Below are 23,291 nucleotides of genomic sequence, written 5' to 3'. Positions count from 1 at the left end.
TAATACAGCTATTTTTGTACTTTTGCCCTGCCTTCAGTCTACCAATAGCCCTCCACCATGGTCGAATTTTTTCGACGCGTCGTTCAGTCTCACGGCATCCACTGTCGGACATGCAGTTTTTTTTTATGTGCAGATGATTGAACTGACCTGCAAGGCTGTTTGGTAGTGGTAGTTTTTACAATATCGTTGTTACAACAAACTCAATTTTTGCGCCAGATGGTTTGAATTTTTCCTGAATTAATGCGTTTTTAATTATTTTTCTAATAGTTCTGTAGACTAGACTTGTAAGTAGGCTGTTTAGGTTTTTATGTTGGTAACGCCAAGTAGCGCTCTGTATGAAAATCACTGACTGTGCTGTGTGCAGTCTGTAGCTGGTTGGACTCATTGTTGTGATATTCGCTTGTATAGTGTTGGGCAGTTGGATGTGAACAGCGGGTAGCGTTGTGCAGTTGGAGGTGAGCCGCCAGCAGTGGTGGATGTGGGGAGAGAGATGCCGGAGTTTTGAGAGTGGACCATCTGGACATGTGTCGGTCAGAAAAAGGAAATTTGTAAAGATGGATGTCATGAATTGATAGATATATATATGATGACTTTTGAACATTATTAAGGTGAATACATTGTTTGATCTCTGTCAAAATCTTTCATTTGCTAACTATGCCTATCAGTAGTTAGTGCCTTCAGTAGTTAGAATCTTTTTTTAGCTGGCAGTATTGGCGCTCGCTGTATTGCAGTGGTTCGAGTAACGAAGATTTTTGTGAGGTAAGTGATTCATGAAAGGTATAGGTTATTGTTAGTCAGGGCCATTCTTTTGTAGGGATTATTGAAAGTCAGATTGTTTTGCGGTAAAAATATTGTGTGTCAGTTTAGTCATGATCAGAATGAGTAAAGAGAGAAATATCTGAGTACATTCAGTTTTGCTCAGCTGTTTGAAAATGACATAACGTAAGAGGTTGACTAGCACGTCATTCTTAATTTTTCTAAGGGGACGTTTCAGACTTACATTTTGCTTCAGTTAACATTCTGGGTGCCCCTTGTACTTCGCTTTGAGAAGTCTGCAGTAGCTGACGGTCATATTTGTATGATGCCTCGCAGTTATTGTGGGGCTACAGCTGCACACTTGTCTCGGCAGGCGGAGGACGGCAGCCGGCGCTACTGGACGGGCAGCCCGCCTCGGACGCCCCCTGATTGGCGAGACTCGTTTCTGCGACTGCGCAGGCGCTGGTCCGACGTAGCGCGCCGCCGATCCAGGCGCCGCGGCAGCCAGGACCGAGCGCGCCCTGCGTTAGTATGCTGCAGTTCGCTTCTCTTGACTATGTCGCTCTGACTCCGAAAGCTCGAGGCCTTTTAATTAGTCTGTCTCTTTACACACAGAGATTGCGCAACAAGAACACTCAAGTTTAAATGGACAATTTCCCGAGAATGAGTACCAGTCTGCCTGTAGTACAATGATGTTGCATTCTGTTACCGAATTGAACTTCAACAAATTTTGGAGGTGGTTCACAAAGTGAGGGTGTTAAACCTCACACTGCATGTACACTGCCTAACAAAAAAAGTGAATCATTGAGAATGTGCGGAGGAAATAAAATGACACTTAATGGGTTGAGAGGAAGTTGAGAGGACATGTGATGTTATTTTAATGATTACAAAATCGAGTCAAATTTACGAATAACTTGGTAGTATGAGCCCACTTACCAGTTGCACCCCCTCCGACATGGGTTCATGTGCTGATTCAGGTGGGAATTGTTGATACAAGCTGGCCCACAACTGTCGTAACTGATCCTTGATATGTTGGATAGTGACACTGGGATGGAGTAATTGTTCGAATTGGATCCACACATTGACTATCACAGACGTATCAGGGGATCTTACTGGCCCACCTCAAAATCACACAGGCAATTCATAGATATGTGTGCCATGTGTGGATGAGCATTGTTGTGTCATCACAGTCCCCTCAATCACCATCAGCTGTGACCTGAAGTCATACCAGTTTGCTCACTACAACACGACACCAAGAGTGATACTGTTGTCTCTCCAAACACTGGAAGAATGGGACTTGTTCCCAGGTCCCTACCATACTTGCCAATGATGGTCATGTGTGTAGTCCAGAACCATGACGTGACATGAACACAATGCAATAAGCAGTCCATGCTCCCTGGTCACAGCACATTTTCGGATGCAGCTTTCTGTCAGGTGGTGTTAACATCGACCTTTGTGGGGGAGTAGGGACTTCACTAGTCCAACTACTGCTACTCTCCGAAAAAAATGGTTCAAAAGGCTCTGCGCACTATGGGACTTAACATCTGATGTCATCAGTCCCCTAGAACTTAGAACTACTTAAACCTAACCAACCTAAGGAAATCACACACATCCATACCCGAGGTAGGATTCGAACCTGCGACCGTAGTGGTCGCGCGGTTCGACTGAAGTGCCTAGAACCGCACGGCCACACTGGCTGGCTGCTACTCTCTGACCAATGACCCGGGATGGCTTGTTTAGGGATGGCAGGTGCACATGTGATGGGGTTATGACATGCTTGGTGCACAACATGATGATCGTCTCTTGTAGAAGTGACAGAACGGAACCTTGCCGACAAGTGCGCCTGCCCTTTTACTTGATTCGACCAGCTGGTCAAATGGACAAGTATGCTGCATCTCAGCCGGCCGAACAGTTCTAGGTGCTTCAGTCCAGATCTGCGTTGCTGCTACAGTCACAGGTTTGAATCCTGTCTCGGGCAAGGATGATTGTGATGTCCTTAGGTTAGTTAGGTTTAAGTAGTTCTAAGTTCTAGGGGACTGAGGACCTCAGAAGTTAAGTCCCATACTGCTCAGAGCCACTTCAACCATAAATTTTTGGACTGGGAGCGGGAAGCGAGAACGCTACCGCACGACCACGAGCTGCGGACGTGTTGGTTTCCTTCATATAAGTACTTACACAGGGTGTTCGGAAATTCCCATTACAAAGTTTTAGGACTTGTATAGGGGAATGAGTACATAATATTTTTAATAGGAACCCATGTCCGGAAACGTATCGTTTCCGTTCTACGACGGTTTCAGTTAAGGTGTTCAATTCATCCACTTCTGCTTGAGGAACTGAGACAGGTATGACGCAGTGTAATTATTAAGCAACAATTCGAAAGGAAACATAGAAAACCATCCATTTATCACTTAAGGACATTTGTTTGTATTAACACTTAAACATTACGTGCTTACATTATTCCAAAACAAAAAATAACGCAGCACAATGCAAGTGCAGAACAGTACTGGTGCATTACAACACCGGCTCGATGTGGCGACCGCCAACGAGTCACAGACTTTTTACCTGCGAAGCAAGTTGTGGTGCACACTCCGCATACCAGCTGGTGTCTCTTCAGTTTCTAGTGTAGCGGCCAGAACTCGTGCCAGATGATCTTTCTCTATCTCCACAGGAACCTCTCAACAACACAAGCGTTAAGTGACATCAGGTGACAGTCTGATGTAGAGCACGTCATCCTACACCTTTTGCACACCAGAACAAGTAGCTCTGACACTTTCCTCTTTCCCTCAGCAGACGTGGTCACGTTACACATCTGAACTGAAATCGGACAAGGGATCCTATTCAAAAAATTATGCACTCATTCCCCTCTACCTACAAGTCCTAGGAATTTTAACGGAAATTTCCGAACACCCTGTATTTTAGGATCAAATATAATCTTACTTATCATAAACGGAAAATATACTTACATAATTTGACGAATCATTTGTAGCAATTAAAAAAACATTCCAAACGTTACGGTCATACATTACTTGACGACTAGTCGACGCCTACCTGCAGCAATAATTAATGTTCCTGTCATAGGCCGGTATTTGACTGTCAAATTTCTTTGACAAAGCTACTTTGTCAAATATATTTGACTTAGTGTAATAGGGAACTTTTGTCAAATATTGTCTTTCGTTAAATTTATTTGATCAAACCTAGCGCCACAATATATTTGATCAAAGAAAGCGTGTTTACTGCAAGTGGCTGACATGTATATACACAGTGTGAAACCATACTGTGTCGTGTATACGGGGTGGAGAAGCAAATTCAAAATGCAAAGGAGAGGAGGTAGTATGTCGGAGATTATTGCGGCGCTATCAATATGAAGAGGTGTTTTCTAAACTGGTTTGAAACAAAAAGTTTTTTCTTTTTTTTTTGGAAGGGAGATGGAAATGAATTACAATAGCGAATTACAATAGTCTGCACTTACATATTTGTATAATAAGTCAAAACCAGGAAACATGTAAGCAAATTCGCGGTAACCACTGATGTTTATTTGCTCTTTCAAAAGGGAATTAAAGAACTTATATTGTTTGTCAAGGACAGAAAATTAACACAATACGATTCGTTAATGATGCAGCAGTGTTAGCTGAAAGTGAATAGGAACTGAGTTTTGTGCTAAATCTAATGGAACATGTGCTGCACGTGTGTTAAGACATACACGTGAAGGCGGACGTGCTAGAGAACTGAATATCGCAGTAAAGCATAGAAACAAGGACAAGATCGAAAGGTCTTTTGTAAGAATAACGTCCAAGAATGTAAAACCACTGCCTAGTTTTGAATTATTAAAATGAGTTCGAAATTCGTAAAGAAATCTGCGAAACAAATGACAATCGACGTAAAGCCTCAGAAAGTGTTTGGCAAGCATACAGATATACCGTACCCATAACCAGTTCCTTTTGAACTTAAACACGTCAGGTCACTATTTATTTCTGGTCTTAAAGGATTTCGATGGTACGATTCGGCTCCAGTAAACTGTACGCATTACATTACACTCAGCTTTTATTATCGTATGTTATTATATTACATGTTTTTATTATATGCTAACATTAACAAGAGGAAGGATACTAGTTTAATTACATTTTGTATTTGTGTCGGAAAAATCACTGTATCGTTTAGTGACTGGGGACCATGAAACAACACCATTAAATTAGTAATTTCTCAGTTGATATCACGCCATTCTGAAGGAACTATAAAGAAATAGTTGAGAACAGTGTGATACCCCTTTCTAAACCACGTAAAATGTCTTTGCGAAAGAAATATGATGAATATTTGATCAAATGTCTTTGTCCAGCTCTTCCACTTCATCCGATCCCCTACTTCCCCCCCCCCCCCCCCTCTGTCCTCTCCTCCTCACCCCTCCCGCTGTTCATCTCCACTTCCCTCTTCTCTCTGACCATTTTTTGTGTTTCCTTTCTCTTTCCATCTGATCCTCTCCCCTCTCCCCGTCCATATCCTTCTCTCTTTGAACATCTGCTCCTCCCCCTACCTGTGTCAATCTCTTTCTTCCTTCTCTCTGGCTGTCCATCTCCTCCGTCCTCTCCTTCTCTCTCCACGTTATCAGGCCCATTTCGATAGGAGGCTGGTGGTTCTTACCATCACAGTATTTCTTTCCAGATCGTAACTAATATGCGTGTCAAATTTGGTTGAAATCGTTCCAGGAGCTTAGAATGAGCTTCTTATTGGTGGCTTTGCCCGTGCACGCAGTTGTCACATATATTTCACACGTATATGTACATATATTTTTACCTGTATCTCTAGCGAATTTCGCTCTGTAGTTTCATTTTCATGCAGATCAATGTTTATGACGTCCTATCCCCTGAACTATGTATCATACAATTATACAACTGTGCTGGTACATCCAGTGGTATACGGGGCTACTGTCTGCGAAATGTGTTGCTAATGGAGCTACTAGCAAAGACGTAATAATTTGGAACATCATGCAAGATGCGACAGTTTTATTGCACGAACAGGGAAAATGTAGTAGGCGATGAAATTTTCGCCGGCCGGAGTGGCCGAGCGGTTAAAGGCGCTACAGTCTGGAACCGCACGACCGCTACGGTCGCAGGTTCGAATCCTGCCTCGGGCATGGATGTGTGTGATGTCCTTGGGATAGTTAGGTTTAAGTAGTTCTAAGTTCTAGGGGACTTATGACCACAGCAGTTGAGTCCCATAGTGCTCAGAGCCATTTGAAGCGATGAAATTTTTTCCTTTCATCATATTGCATGGGTTGTTAGCGAAAAAATGTTTGGTGAAGGTCTGAAACTATGTAGAAAGTTTGTTGTAAGTTTCTTTGTGCTCCAATTCTCAACTCCTAGATGCGTCAAGTATTCCCGCGTCGTGGGCTACACTGCTTTGTCACCCCCGCCGCCAACTCCACCTTTCGATGATTTCCAGACAGTAAATGATATGTGTTTGGTTTCAATTGGTCCGGTAGTTTAGGAGGAGATGTGGAACATACACAGCCATACATTTTTATAATATGTATGGATACGAGTGTGGTTTGATAAATCTGGTAAAAAAGCAAGAAAAAATCTTTATTTCATAAACAACTCCCTTACTTTTCCTTCGATGGATATACACTTTGTCCAATTTTTTCAACCCATTGGATAAAAAGGATCTGTCAAACTCTGCAAAATACTCATTGACTACAGATATCACTCACATTTTATGAAAATTTATTTCAAGCAAGCCAATTTTCGAATTAGAGGAAAGGGAGAAGTCACTTGGGGCTAAGTGTGGTGAAACGGGTGGATGAGGAATCAAAGCTCAGTTCATGCACTTTGCCATTGTTATCGCTGATGTGTAGATGGAGCATTATTCTGGTGAAAGAGTCCCGTTTGCCGTGTCAACATTGGTCATTTTCAGCCAGCCAACGTAAATTTCAAACGACCCAGCAGTAAAACATAATACGGTTCAGTTATGGTTGTGCCTTTTCCAAGCAATCTAAGAGAATTGTTCATTGAAAAAAAAAAAGACAGTGGTCATCACGTTACGAGCTGACAAAATAGTCTCTCTTTTTAGGTGCAGCAGCGTGGGGTAGTCGTGTGGTCTAGGGCCCCTTGCCACAGTTCGCGCGGCTTCCCCCTGCCGTAGGTTCGAGTCCTCCCTCGGGCATGGGTGTGTGTGTGTGTGTTGTCCTTAGCGTAAGTTAGTTTAAGTTAAATGAAATAGTGTGAAAGCCTAGGGACCGCTGACTTCGGCAGTTTGATCCCATAGGAACTTACCACAAATTTCCAATTTTTCTTCGGTGCACTTTCACCAGCCTTTGTCAATTCTTCTGACTTCCGTTTTCATTCTGGTATGGAAATATGGACCATCGAGGTTTCATCAACAGTTAAAAATCGGGGCAGACAGTCTTGCGGATTGTGGTTAAACATCGCCAGACGTTGTGTTGAAATGTTGTTCCGGTTGCGCTTTTGGTCCACCGTAAACAACCGCGGTGCCAGTAGTTGCTTTGTGGTGACCTCACTTGGACGGCTGGAGCATGCATCGTCTTCGGTGCTTGTCCGACCACGTTTAAATTCACTAAACCAAAATTAAATTGTCTATGATGATGACGCAAAGCCCATGTGAAGTTCATCCAATTTTGTTGTGATCTGCGTGGCAGTCCAACCCTTCAAATTAAAATCTTTAATACACTACTGGCCATTAAAATTGCTACACCACAAAATGACTTGTTACAGACGCGAAATTTAACCGACAGGAAGAAGATGCTGTGATATGCAAATGATTACCTTTTCAGAGCATTCACACAAGCTTGGCGCCGGTGGCGACACCAACAATTTGCTGACATGAGGAAAGTTTCCAACCGATTTCTCATACACAAACAGCAGTTGACCGGCGTTGCCTGGTGAAACGTTGTTCTGATGCCTCGTGTAAGGAGGAGAAATGCGTACCATCACCTTTCCGACTCTGGTAAAGGTCAGACTGTAGCCTATCGCGATTGCGGTTTATCGTATCGCGACATTGCTGCTCGCGTTGGTCGACATCCGATGACTGTTAGCAGAATATGGAATCGGTGGGTTCAGGAGGGTAATACGGAACGCCGTGCTGGATCCCAACGGCATCATATCACTAGCAGTCGAGATGACAGGCATCTTATCCGCATGGCTGTAACGGATCGTGCAGCCACATCTCGATCCCTGAGTCAATAGATGGGGACGTTTGCAAGACAATAACCATCTGCACGAACATTTCGACGACGTTTGCAGAAGCATGGACTATCATCTCTGAGACCATGGCTGCGGTTACCCTTAGCGCTGCATCACAGACAGGAGCGCCTGCTATGGTGTACTCAACGACGAACCTGGGTGCACGAATGGCAAAACGTAATTTTTTCGGATGAATCCGGGTTCTGTTTACAGCATCATGATGGTTGCATCCGTGTTTGGCGACATCGCGGTGAACGGATATTGGAAGCGTGTATTCGTCATCGCCATACTGGCGTATCACCCGGGGTGATTGTACGGGGTGCCATTGGTTACACGTCTCGGTCACCTCTTGTTCGCATTGACGGCACTTTGAACAGTGGACATTACATTTCAGATCCGTGGCTCTACGCTTCATTCGATCGCTGCGAAACCCTACATTTCAGTAGGATAATGCACGACCGCATGTTGCAGGTCCTGTACGGGCCTTTCTGGATACAGAAAATGTTCGACTGCTGCCTTGGCCAGCACATTCTCCAGATCTCTCACCAATTGAAAACGTCTGGTCAATGGTGGCCGAGTAACTGGCTCGTCACAATACGCCAGTCACTACTCTTGATGAACTGTGGTATCGTGTTGAAGCTGCATGGGCAGCTGTACCTGTACACGCCATCCGAGCTCTGTTTGACTCAGGTGTTTCAAGGCCGTTATTACGGCCAGAGGCGGTTGTTCTGGGTACTGGTTTCTCAGGATCTATGCAGGCAAATTGCATGAAAATGTAATCAATGTCAGTTCTAGTATCATATATTTGTCTAATGAATACCCGTTTATCATCTGCATTTCTTCTTGATGTAGCAGTTTTAATGGCCATTAGTGTAACAGCAGTAAACTCTGTTTCCAATTGCAGTCGACACACTGACCAGTCCAGACGAGTGCCAACAATGAACTGTAAGCTGCACATTGTCGAAACTCTGTATACGATCCTTGGAATAATCGAGCTTACCAACCACGAAGGCGCAACAAAATGTACCCTATGCTTTTTTGGAGATTTGCCAGAGTTATGAAACCACCGTCGTATAAGATTCTTGTTTCAGAAGCCCGTTGAGCGAGTGTGTTGGGCCCGTGTGACGGCTGCGCTGGTTGGGACAGGAACCCGTCGCCGGGCGAGATCCGTGCGATGGCGGGCCGCAACCGGCCGGGCGCGCAGCCCGAGTACGCCGCCTCGGGTCCGGACCCCGCGCCCTGGACGCGAGAGGGGCAGGCGGCGGCCGAGCCGACGCGCGAGCAGCGCCAGGCGCAGTTGCGCCGCTGGCAGGAGGCCACGCTGCGCGTGTCCGTGGAGGCCGTCGAGCCCACCAGCGGGTCGCGCTTCTCCATCGCTGCCTGCTGGGACCCCGACTCCACGCCCCACACCACCGTCTCCTCCACCGGCAGCGAGCGCCCTGCCCTCAGGTACAGTACAACTCCTCCCGACTTACACCACTCGCGGTCTACACATCCTAGCGTCACTCCCGCTTCGCGCGCTGGGCTAGAAGGTTCCGCCAGTTTCTGTCCCTATCGTTGCGCTGCGGCAGTTTCCTCGTTTATCCTCAGTGTCGAGTGAGTCGTGAGCGTCGCGTCGTCGTTTGTCTCTCGGTGTCTCGTGTTTGTGACTTCATTTGACGCCGCGTTATCTTGCGCCGTGATATCATTCATGTCTCCCAGGAACATTCCACGCACAGCTGATATATGACGAACTGTACTTGCTCCAACGGCGGGGTAAGGAGGTGTCCTTCTGCTGGGAGCCTGGTCATGTAGGAATATGGGGCAATGATCAGGCCGCTCGGGCTCTCAAGGAGGCCTGCAGAGAGCAGGATGTGGTCCAATGTCCTATTCCCTTGCAGTCTGTCATTTCTGCACTGTCCTAAGGGCCCGGGTTCGATTCCCGGCTGGGTCGGAGATTTTCTCCGCTCAGGGACTGGGTGTTGTGTTATCCTAATCATCGTCATTTCATCCCCATCGACGCGCAAGTCGCCGAAGTGGCTTCAAATCGAAAGACTTGCACCAGGCGAGCGGTCTACCCGACGGGAGGCCCTCGTCACACATCATCATCATCATTTCTGCAGTCCACAAGAAGTGCATGGAGTTGTGGGAGGAAGAATGGCTGGCGGTGACGGCCAATAAACTGCGGTTGGTGAAGTCAACAACTCGGCCGTGGCGTTCCTCCTGCCGGGTGCTCAGGCGGGAAGAAGTGACACTCACGCGTCTTTGGATTGGGCACTGTCCTCTCACACATAGCTTTCTATTACGGCGGGAGGATCCCCCGATTTGTGATGCTTGTGGTGTGCATATCTCTGTCCGGCACATTTTAACAGACTCCATTTCATATCGTGATGCAAGGGCAGAAGCACAAGTTGATCGGGATCTGCCCTGTGTTTTAGCTGATGATGAGACGTGTCTAGGGTTTTAAAGTTTTGTGATGTTTCTGGACTCTGGCCTAAACTTTTAGGCTGGTGGTTTTAGTGTTTAGCACAGTGGCTGGCTCCTCCCCTTCTCCTTGCGGTCAGCCAGCCACTACCATCTGCTATATGGCTTTAGCTCCCTCTACCAATTTCTTCCTGAGTTGTCCATGTTTCACTGCTGACGGCATGCTTCGTCCCACGCTTCGGTGTGGGTAGGCACATAGTTTTCCAAGCTTGTTTCCTGTGTCTTATGTTCTGTTTAATCTTATTGTTCTGAGTCTTTTCTTGACACCTGTCTAAATCTGTTACTGAGTGGACGCTGAAGACCTTGTCGTCGTGCGCCCTTAAAACCGTCTCCATCATCACAGTACCGCCAGCTCTAACAGGTCCACGCGTCATGTGCAGCAGAGTTCGTTAGAAATACGTGAGTGGCTTGTACACTGAAGCGCCATAGAAACTGTTGTAGACATGCATATTCCAATACAGAGATATGTAAACATGCAGAATACAGCGCTGCGGTCAGAGAAGCCTATATAAGACAAGTGTCTAGCGCAGTTGTTAGATCGGTTACTGCTGCTACGATGGCAGGTTATCAAGATTTAAGTGATTTTTAACGTGATGTTACAGTCGGCCCACGAGCCATCTCCGAGTAGGGATGCAGTGGGGATTTTCCCGTACGACCATTTCACGAGTGTACCGTGAATATCTGGATTCCGGTAAAACATCAAATCTCCGACATCGCTGCTGCCGGAGAAAGTTCCTGTAAGAACAGGATCAACGGCGACTGAAGAGAATAGTTCAACATGACAGAAGTGTAACCCTTCCGCAAATTGCTGGGCCATCAATAATTGTCAGCGTGAAAACAATTCAACGAAACATCATGGATATGGGCTTTTGGAGCCGAAGCCCCACTCGTGTACCCTTGATCACTGCACCATACAAAGCTTTTCGCCTCGCCTGGGCCCGTCAACACCGACATTGGACTGTTGATGGCTGGAAACATGTTACCTGGTCGAACGAGTCTCGTTTCAAATTGCATCGATTGGATGGACGTGTACGGGTATGGAGACAACCTCGTGAATCCACGAACCCTGCATGTCATCGGGGGCTGTTCAAGCTGATGCAGGCTCTGTAATGATGTGGGGCGTGTGCAGTTGGAGTGATATGGGACCCCTGATATATCTAGATACGACTGTGACAGGTGACACGTACGAAAGCATCCTGTCTGTTCACCCGCATCCATTCATGGCCATTGTGCATTCCAACGGACTTGGGCAATTCCAAAGCACAATGTGACACCCCACACGTCGTGAATTGCTACAGAGTGGCTACAGGAATACTCTTCTGAGATTAAACACTTCCGCTGGCCATCAAACTCCTCAGACACGAACGTTATTGAGCACATCTGGGATGCCTTGCAACATGCTGTTCTGAACAAATCTACCTCCTCAAACTCTTACAGATTTATGGATACGCTGCAGGTTTCATGGTGTCAGTTCCCTCCAGCACTACTTCGGACATTAGTCGAGCCCATGGCACGTCGTTTGGTGGCATTTCTTCGTGCTCGCGGGGGCCCTACTCGATATTAGGCATGTGTACCAGTTTCTTTGGCTCTTCAGTGTAGATACGATCAAGATCACTTCAGAACACGTTAACACGGCTTACTTCGATTCAGAATCGTATGCGTTTTGCTTCAGGTTTATACACCCGCTTCAGGTTGACAGGCTTCTTCTTTGACATGGACAAGGAGTCCCTTTCGCTCATCGCGATGACTCTAATAGAATGGTTATTCTGACGAACGCGGAGGTAGAATATACAAATGTTGGGTGTTTAACCTTCCGCCCGAAGCTGAAGACAGTTTTCTCAAGACCGTCCTGTTTCCGTTTAGAGATATACGGAAGATGCGGCGGGAACGGTGGTCCGCTCAACATAGTTTACGAATCTGTAATGGAGTTCGATCCGTGGACATCATCGTCAAACAAAATATTACCTCTCATTTGCAGATATGTGGATACCGGCTACATATAGTTTACACAGAACAAGAAGGGACTTATTTTATATGTAATGAGAGTGGACATCTCCGTACAAATTGTCAGTGTCGTGTCACGGTCTTAAAATAGGCTTATGAACAACTTAAAAGGCTAATTTTAGCGGACCTGGTTCCCCAAGTGACAGCCATTGTGCCTAACCAAGCATTCCTTTTCCCTTCTCCTCTCGACTGCGAAGATTCCGTTGGTGGAGGCCTCTTCCTTCCCCTAGTTCAGACCGGATGATAACATGTCGGTTGCTGTTTAAGATTCGGAAGCGTCCAGCCTCAGATGTAACTCCTGAGGTCGAGAACTCTGGGACTCCGTACTCTACCTTCAGTCCTACCAGACATCCTTGTGTCTGTAACTTATTCCCACCCTTCTTCTGTGACCCCGTGTGGGGAAAGCATTCCACAGACCGCTGCTGATCAGAACCAGTTCGGTACAACTGTTCCAGTTCGACATGTGGTGGTGGTAAAAGACGTATCGTCAGTTTCCATTTCTGTTGATTCCCAGGAGCCGCACCACCCAATTGTGGAAGATTGGGGTGTATCTCCTGTACCTGATACTGAATTTCCGCAGGAACCCCCCAAGTTTCCCCTTGTGGCAGTCGCCTTCCCGCACAGCCGCAACAAAATACTTTCAACCTGAGCGCGCGTCATCGCGAAAAAAGAGAAAATAGAAAGAGGGTGGAATATAGGGATCCACCTCTTCACATTCAGATTCATCCGTTGACTCTGCCATGGACTGTGAAAGGTCATTTCCAAGCAATAAACTGCCTAGTCTTGTAATAAATACATGCAGGCCTATACCTGTCTTACCCTGAATGTAAGCGGAATTAGTTCCGAGCTTAGAGTTGCGGCGCTGCAACAATTTATCTACGATTCGAGTGGAGACGTGATATTTTTGCAAGAGGTCTTATTTGACCATTTTTCTATTCCTGGCTTTTCTACTTGGCCGAGGAAGAGGATGCAATTTTTGTGACCTTACTTTAATTCTTCTTTTTGCTCCTTCAGGATCTGGCCATTCCACAGATCACGGGCGTTTTTATAAAGAGGATATTGTTGATCTATTTCGTGAAACTTCGCAGAAACGTCTGCTAGGCGGAGATTTTATTTGTGTTCCGTCCTGAGAATAAGATCCCTAATTTTAATTTCAGTAAGGAACTATTCGACTTGGTGCGCTCTTCGCAGATATGCGATGCGTGGATCTGTCAGTATACCATTCTAGACAGATATACACGTTTTACAGCTACTTCCAGCAGCAGCCTCGATCACTTCTATCTTTCTGATTCTTTATGTGGACAGCTGTTAACGATTGACGTGATACCCACTTGTTCCACTGATCAATGCGCCGTAGTTGTAACTTCAAATCATGTGCCGTAACCAGTAAATCTGTATCACCTCCCCTGGACGATGAACACCTCCCTCTTTAAGGATTCTACCCTCGAGATTATCGGTAGAGACGGTTGGACCCGTATCTTGGGTTTGCTGGACCGTTATCCTTCTCTTATGGAATGGTGGTCGGGGCATGCCAAACCTTTGCTCCGGAAAACGTTAATTTTATTATTCCGTCTTGAGTCAACTTTATGACGGTTCCCGTCAAGCTCCCTCACGGATTATGGATGTCCACCATGTTAAGGTGAAACTTCTTCACTTACAGAGGCAACAACTGGAAGGACTCAGGGTGCGATCAAAATCCTACAGGATGAACTGACCTCCTTGTATCACCTTATCCAGTTGCGGACGTGTCGAAGACGAGCATATTTCAAGTTCGTTGCTCACACCGATGGTTACATACTGAAATCATAACGTGAAACTTCCACAGCTATCTGTAATTACTTGACCGATCTTTATAATCACCCTACAACTGATACGATTGTCCTTGATGGGTTTACTCCTCTCCTTGATTGCGTGGTTACTCCAGCATTAAATGATGGCTTTCCAAGTGACTTCACTACCGATGATATATATCGCCTTATTGCTGATTCACCATCGCAAGAATCGCCAGGACTCGTCGGTATTCCAAAGGAATTTTATGTAGATTTTTGGCCTCTTATAGGTGATACCATTACGTCGCTGGTAAATGAGGTTATCCGGGGGGGGATTGGATTTCTGACCCCTTCAAGGTTGGTAAAATCGTTCTAGTTCCGAAGACAACCGGAAGTCCAGACATCGATAATTTCCGTCCGATCACAGTACTTAATTTCAATTACAAAACTGTAGCCATGGCGGTTAATAACCGTTTGTCGATACTGTTAGAGAAAATTCTTGCTGTCCACCAAAGCTGTGTGCCTGGGCGCACGATTCTATCTTCTGCAGTCGAATGCCGGGACGTCTCTCGGTGGCTCCAGCGACTTATGCCTCTGATCTCAGTCATACTGCTTGTCGGGTATTACCGAATCTTTTTACTGGCATTCACGCGTCTGTGGTTGTGAACGGACAACTTACTGCCCAGATCACCATCCGACGGGGCTTACCGCAGGGTAGACCCCTCTCCATGTCGCTTTTTGTCTTTTTCTTAGAACCTTTGATTGTCGTATTGCTGATCAACTAAGTCGCTGGCCTTCTCGGATGAGGGTATGCGGATGATGTTACGGTATTGCTACGTCATGTCGGTGATATATCCTTGTTCAAGGACATATTGGATTCCTTATGCTCTCTCTCTCTCTCTCTCTCTCTCTCTCTCTCTCTCTCTCTGGGGCCCGCATTAATGAACGGAAATGTACCCTATTACCACTGCAAGGTTTTCAAGATGTCATTCCATGGACAATGGTTGTTGCTCGCCATAAATCGTTGGGAATTACGATGGATCGCTGTGCGATGAAAATGGCTGCACTCAATTGGTGGGAGGGGACGAACCGAATACAAGTACGAGTAGCAATTCGTAAGCACGAACGCCGTTCCTTTAGTCTTCTTCACAAAGTGCGGGTCCTAGATTCCTACATTTTCAGCAAAGTGTACTGCGTTGCACAAATATTCCCGCTCCCCGTGATGATGGCGCTCAAAGTGATGCAAATGTCCGGTCGTTTCCTATGGAAAAAACATATTTTTCGACTTCAGTAGGATGTGGTTGCAAGACCCCGTCCCCTTGGAGGTTTGGGACTTCCCAATGTCAAAATGAAGGCTTCAGTATTGTTTACACGGCGTACCATTTTAACATGTACTCGAGCAACTCATTCTATTCATTCTATTACATCTTGCTTATTTACGTGTCTTCTCTGGTGGGTCTGACTCCGCCTGCCAATGTTGGCTGAATCAACTCTAAACTGCGGCACGTTTTATAGTATAATCAGTCTTCTGGGAGGTGACATTTTACCAGTGACACACCTTACCACCAGACCCTTGCTTTCTCGTTGGGGAGTACAATCATCCCTCTCCCTAGTTGAAATGGCGGCGCCAATGATATCCTGGAAAGCAGTGTGGTTTCACGTAAGTCTTCCTATCCTCCGGATGGAAGTTGCGTCATCGTGGTGTAGGGTCATTCACAATCTGATCCCGACCGACGAACGCCTCCATCGCATTCGTCATAGTCCGACTGGTCTTTGTGACACATGTCATCAACCTGATACATTACCACACAGGTTTGTCTCTTGTGGACGAGAACACTGGCACTGGATTCGCCCAAAACTGGCTTTCCTCACCAGATTTCTCGGTTGAACTACTTCTGTGTCCCGACTTCTCCGTTTTCCCTCGGACCAAGACTAATTCGATCGTTTGGCTCCTCGGACACTATGCCCTCTATGTAGTCAGGTGTGATAACGTCCCCGACCCCCTCGTTTTTCGTCAATATATGGTGAACGCTTATTGGAATTGGCAGAGCCTTTCACGTTATCATGCTCTGTTTGCCAAGATGTTGCACCTTCCCTTTAACCGTCAAGGAATTGGACAGCCTTTTTTTCTCTGGAGCCTTTTTTCATTGTGTTCTTCCTAGAGAAAAAGTTTCTTTTTGAGACCCAGAATTGTGGATTTTTTCTCTCAAATTTTCTTTTCATGAAACAAATAACAAAAATAAAGAAAAAGTTTAAGAAAATAAAAAATGAATAAAAAACGTGAAATTAAAAAAAGCAACCTAGTACCATGTCCATGCGATGGACCAGCACAGTGACAGGCGGGGGGAAGGCATCGTGGCCAGGTCTTGGGTTTCAAACCCTGCACACCTTGTCTCCACCCGGCCTGAAACTGACCGGGTCCGTTCATCCCCGTAAAAAAAAAAAATGGTTAGCGTTCGAGTTTTGTAAGGAAAAAACTGGAAAAAAGTGGATAGCGCCTTTGATTAACAATCAAAAAGTCTTCGGTTTCGGGTTAGAAACCAGCCACTGCTTAAATTTTGATTAATAATCAGCATTGGCGGCCGAAGACTTCTGGCATAAGAAGCCACCCACATTCTTCCAACTGCCCTGTCAAAGCGGAGGAGCCTACAGAGGTTCAGAACACTCTCTCGTACTTATGGTGGGAAAAAGCCCCTGAAGGCGGAAGAATCAGCAATGATCAACGGCATGAGGATGCAGAAGCTAAAGGAAACCACTGCATTAAAGGCACGTGTATGCACAGGACATGTGGCCTGTAATTAAAAATGTGTCATGACGATCTCTCCAGTGGCAAAAGATTCCGGAATAGTCCCCCATTCGGATCTCCGGGAGTGGGCTGCCAAGGGGGTGACCATAAGAAAAACGTTGAATAACCAACGAAAGGATAACGTTCTAAGAGTCGGGGCGTGGAATGTCAGAAACTTGAACGCGTTTGGGAAGCTAGAAAATCTGAAAAAGGGAAATGCTAAAAAAAAAAGGCTCTAAGCACTATGGGACTTAACATCTTAGGTCATCACTCCCCTAGAACTTAGAACTACTTAAACCCAACTAACCTAAGGAGATCACACACATCCATGCTCGAGGCAGGATTCGAACCTGCGACCGTAGCTGTCCCGCGGTTCCATACTGCAGCACCTAGAACCGCACGGCCACCGCGGCCGGGGAAATGCTAGGGCCCAATTTAGGTATAGTAGGGGTTAGTGAAGTGAAATGGAAAGAAGACAAGTATTTCTGGTCAGATGAGTATAGGCAATATCAACAGCTGCAGAATATGGTACAACGGGAGTAGCATTCGCTATGAACAGCAAGGTAGGGCAGAGAGTTACTGTGAAGAGTTCAGTGATAGAGTTGTTGTTATCAGAATCGACAGCAAACCAACACCAACGATAGTTCGGGTGTATATGCCAACTCCGCAAGTTGGAGATGATGAGACAGAGAAAGTCTATGAGAATATGTAAAGGGTAATACAGTACGTAAAGGGAGATTAAAATCTAACAATCACGGGGGACTGGAATGCAGTTGTACGGGAAGGAGCAGATGAAAAGATTACAGGAGCACATGGGCTTGCAACAAGGAATAAGAGAGTAGAAAGACTAGTTGAGTTCTAAAACAAATTTCAGCTAGTGGTAGCGAATACTCTGTTCAAGAATCACGAAAGGAGAAGCCGGGTGATACGAGAAGATTTAAGTTAGATTACATCATGGTCAGACAGAGATTCCGAAATCGGATTCTGGATTGTAAGGCGTACTAAGGAGCAGATATAAACTCAGATCAACATGTCGTAGTGATGATGAAGAATAGGCTGAAGTTTAAGAAATTATTCAGGTAGAATCAATATGCAAAGAAGTGGGATACTGAAGTACTAAGGAATGACAAAATACGCTTGACGTTCTCTAAGGCTATAGATACAGCAATAATGAATAGCTCATTACGCAGTACAGTTAAAGAGGAATGGTCATATCTAAAAAGAACAATAACAGAAGTTGTAGAGAAAAACATAGCTACAAAGAGGTAACTGCGTAGAAACCATGGATAACACAAGAACTACTTCAGTTGATCGATGATAGAAGTCGCTAAGGAATGAAATAAATAGGAAGTGCAAGGAAGCTCAGACGAACTGGTTGCATGAAAAATGTGAAGAAATCGAAAAAGACATGACGTCGGAAGGACTGAGTCCACATATAAGACAGTCGAAACATCCAAAGGTGAAATTAAAAGCAAGGGCGAGAACATTAAGAGTGCAACGGGAATTCCACTATTAAATACAGAGGAGAGAGCGTATAGGTGGAAAGAGTACATTGAAGACCTTTATGAGGGAAAAGATTTGTCTAATGTGATAGAAGAAGAAACAGGAGTCGATTTGAAAGAGATAGGGGATTCAGTGTTAGAATCAAATTTTAAGAGAGCTTTGGAGGACTTAAAATCAAATGGGGCTGAAGGGATAGATAACATTCCATTAGAATTTCTAAAATCATTGGGGGTAGTGGCAACAAAACTACTATTCACGCTGATGTGTAGAATTTATCAGTCTGGCAACATACCATCTGACTTTCGAAAAAATATCATCCACACAATTCCAAAGACTGCAAGAGCCGATAAGTGCAAAAATTATAGCACAATCAGCTTAACAGCTCATGCATCCAAGTTGCTGGCAAGAATAATATACAGAAGAAAGGAAAACAAAATTCAGGATGTGTTAAATGACGATCAATTTGGCCTTAGCAAAGACAAATGCCAAGAGAGGCAATTCTGACGTTACGGTTGATAATGGAAGCAAGAATGACGAAAAATCAAGACACGTTCATAGGATTTGTCGATCTGTAAAAAGCGTTCTACAGTATAAAATGGTCAAAGACGTTCGAAGTTCTGAGAAAAATAGAGGTACGATATAGGGATAGACGGGTAATATACAATATGTACAAGAGCCAAGAGTGGACGATCAAGAACGAAATGTTCGGATTAAAAAGGATGTAAGAGAGAGATGTAGTCTTTCACCCCTACTGTTCAATCTGTACATCTAGGAAGCAATGATGGATATAAGAGAAAGGTTCAGGAGTGCAATAAAATTTCAAGGTGAAAGGATATCAATGATACGATTCGCTGACATTGCTATCCTGACTGAAAGTGACGAAGAATTACATTATCTTCTGAACAGAATGAACAGTGCAATGAGTACAGAATATGGTCTGGGAGTAAATTGGAGAAAGAGAAATGTAGTAAGAAGTAACAGAAATACGAATAGTGTGAAATTTAACATTATAATTGATGGTTACGAAGTAGTTGAAGTTAAGGAATTCTACTACCTAGGCAGAAAAATAACCAATGACGGAAGGAGCAAGGAGGACATCAAATGCACAATCGCACTGACAAAAAGAACATTCCTGGCCAAGAGGAATCTACTGATATAACATAGGCCTTAATTTGAGATAGAAATATCTGAGAATGTAGGTTTGGAGCACGGCATTATATGGTAATGAAACATGGACTGTAGAAAAACTGGAAAAGAAGAGAACTGAAGAGTTTGAAATGTGGTGCTACAGACGAATGTTGAAAATTAGATGGACTGATAACGTACGGAATGAGGAGATTCTGCGTAGAATCGGAGAGGGAAAGAGTATGTGGGAAACACTGACAAGGATGTAATATTGCTACATGAATTTTGCTATGCTGATATCGGTGCTAATTGACAATGAAAGTGGGTTAAAAGCCGTGATCTGTCTGGGGACGTTAACCGTGGATTACAGGGCAACTGTTTCATCAGATATTTAGTCTAGGTTTACCAAGCAGACTAACATTAATGATAATCTTTTAATAGTCATACAAAACCGGTAATATATATATATCAAGAGAATTTAAATAAAAAGAAAGAAATCAGTTTATATTTGGAAATTTATTTTAAGATTGTTCATTGAAATTTCAGCATATTATACGTGAGTTATAACTGAGCTGGTGCCTTATTTACGATTGAAAAATGTGAGATTGTAATCTTACGGAACACATAAAATATGGAGCCAAGATTGGGAGACTGCATACGACACTGCATTCATAAAATAACTCACGGAGAACATTGAAACATAAGCAAGAAGAAATTAACCACAACCAACAGATTCAGTTTTTATACCCAAAGAAATTACGTTCATACCACAATCCTGTCCGTCATGTAATTACCACACACTGGTATACTAAATTCATATTAACTCTTTGTGAAGTCTTCGCAAAAAGAATAGCTGAGGGCTACTTTGATGATTACACCACATGCTCCACGTGGTCAATTTGGTTTACACAAAGCGTACAACTCCACAATAATTTTGATAATTAAAATACATTAGATCGAAAAGCAATTGACAAAAGCAAAACCTTGAACTGGTTACTAACGTCTTACTATTAACCTGATGGGTCAAACAGTTATATAAGCACGTGGTACTGGTCTCGCAAAGTACACTCCACGTGGGTTGAACATAAAGAAAAGCATAAAGAAAAGTTGCTATATTGTAAAATATTGTCCAGACGAGACGTTATAATCACACAAGCATTCACATTTAAGATTGATGAACTTAGTTAGAGTTACTGATCAACACGTGGTTCCACTTTACTCGCAAAGTAATGACAAACCAACTACCCCAAAATAATCTGAACTTCACACGAGAATTACACTACGCTGCAATTTAAGATAACCTTAGATATTTTAGAGCTAAACCCGAGATAAAGATGATTAAATTTTCAGTTAGGCTGAACTTAACAAATCCATTGTCCTATGGACTTAGCAGACACGCGCTTAGCCGGAGATCTTACCACTTCAGACGCTCGCCACCGCCAGACTGCCACTGCCTACCGCCCAGCGTGCTTCCTGCAGGGTGGCTCACAAAGACAAACGGAAGTGGCCAGAGGGGCAGCTTCCTATACCAACATGACAACGGACGGACAGAACCATACTAAGGATAGAAACCTCTTTGCTTTTAGGAAGCGTAGCTACCTGTTCCGACGTTGGTCCTACTGTTCTCTAGCAGACAGGCTTGTCTGCTACCCTCAAGCATGCAACTACAAACACATTTGATCATTCATCCTCTCACACAGAAGGGAAGGGGGATGACAGTATCTTATCATATACAGTATATAACAGAAAGCGGATGTAGGTTCCGTATGAGACTGTGTGACATGAATTACATATAAACTGTGTTTTAAAGTGTAGTAGTGTGTCAGATCGTTCTTGTTTACGTGTAAAAGTAACGTTCCACTACTCAGTCTCCTCCCAGGTAGTCAGAAACGTCACAGTAAATTTAGAAGAGGAATTTATTCCATAAATGACAACAGATTTAAGAAATCAAACATGAAAGGAATCCAACAGAGACCTTTCAAGGAGAATGGACAGGATGGCAGGACATGTGTTAAGATATCAGGGAATGAGTTCCATGGCACTACAGGGAGCTGTAGGGGCAAAAACTGTGGAGGCAGACAGAGATTGGAATACATCCAGTAAATAATTGAGGACGTAAGTTGCAAGTGCTACTCTGAGATGAAGAGTCTGCACAGGAGAGGCATTCATGGTGCATCAAACCAGTCAGAAGACTTATAGCTACAAGAAAATAATAAATAAAAAATAAAAAAATACAATGTTTAATCATCGGAGTAACAAGAAGAAAATGAAGTAATGTATCATCAGGGATGCCACAAGAACCAGTACTGGGTCCATTACTGTTCTTATTGTGTGTTAATGGTGTGCCAAAAAGCAAGGATGGACGATTAGGGTTTAATGTTCATCAGAGGCAAATGTATCGTCAGGAATGCCTCATGGAAGTGTGACAGGATAACTGTGTACATAACTGATCTGACGTACAGGGTGAGCAGTAATCTATGGCTGTTTGCTCATGATGCTGTGTTTATGGGAAGATGTCGTCGTTGAGTGACTGTAGGTGGATACAAGATGACTTAGACAAAGTTTCTAGTTGACATGATGAATGGCAGCTAGTTCTAAATGTAGAAAAAAGTAAGTAAATGCAGCTGACTATGGAAATGAATCCATAATGTTCGAGTACAGCATTAATAGTGTGCTGCTTGACACAGTGAGATCAGTGAAATATTTAGGCGTAACGCTGCGAAGTGATATGAAATGGAACGAGTATTTAAGCGGTGTAGGCGAATGGTCGACTTCAGTTTATTGGGAGAATTTTGGGAAAATGTCGTTCAACTGTAAAGGAGATTACATGTAGGACACTAGTGCGACCCATTCTTGATTGCTGTTCGAGTGTTTGGGATCCACATCAGATTGGATTAAAGGGCGGCATTGAAGTAATTCACAAGTGGGCTGGTAAGCTTGTTACCGGTAGTTTCGAACTGCGCGCAAGTGAAAAGGAGACGCATCGGGAGCCCAAATGGGAATCCCTGGGTGGAAGGCGACGTTCTTTTCGAGGAACACTACTGAGAGAATTTAGAGAAGCGGGATTTAAAGATGACTGCTGAACGATGCTACGGCCGCCAACGTACACTTCGCATGAGAACAACAATGTTAAAATATGAGAAACGGCTCGAACAAAGGCATATCCACCGTCGAGCCAAAACATTATGTTCAGCTGTTTAATAGCGTGTTGTTCCATTTTCCAAACACAGTACAGCAGCGTTAGCGCTTGGCATAGATTCTACAAGTCCTTAGCAGAATTCTAGAAGTATGTGGCAACAGATGTCTACTCACAGGTCAACCAATTCCCCCAAATTACAGGATGGTGGTTTCGGGTACGCAGCTGGCGCCCGATTTGCTGGCCAAGATATAATGTGAGTTCACTATAATGACTCTCAAACCACTGACGCACGATTCTGACCTTGCAACACTGATGGTTACCCTGCTGGGAGATGTCATCGCCATAGGGGGAGACTTCAAGCATGAAGCGATGCAGGTGGTCCGCAATAACTCTCACGTAGTTCACTGCTGTCAAGATGCCTTCGATCACCACCACAGATCCTATGGAAACCCAACTCATTGTATTCTGTAGCATAATTCGGCCCTCACCGGCCTGCATCTCTGGCGCGGTGCATGTTTGCACAGCAGCCATTTGCCTAGATGATGGCGTGTAAC

The 23,291-nt window shown here is 44.5% G+C and overlaps 1 protein-coding gene across 1 annotated transcript in view; it reads left to right on the top strand.

Annotated features, from left to right (window-relative positions):
- The first annotated feature begins 9,123 nt into the window (after positions 1–9,123).
- Positions 9,124–23,291, top strand: part of LOC124803335 (serine-rich adhesin for platelets-like) — a 65,244-nt gene continuing 51,076 nt past the window's right edge. The window contains exon 1 of the mRNA XM_047264519.1: positions 9,124–9,398. Coding sequence (XP_047120475.1) covers positions 9,124–9,398 — 275 coding nt within the window. The remainder of the gene's footprint in view (positions 9,399–23,291) is intronic.

Source organism: Schistocerca piceifrons, chromosome 6 (assembly GCF_021461385.2).
Source record: "Schistocerca piceifrons isolate TAMUIC-IGC-003096 chromosome 6, iqSchPice1.1, whole genome shotgun sequence".
NCBI classification, from domain to species: Eukaryota; Metazoa; Arthropoda; class Insecta; order Orthoptera; family Acrididae; genus Schistocerca; species Schistocerca piceifrons.
This window is presented reverse-complemented; position numbering and strand designations above follow the sequence as displayed.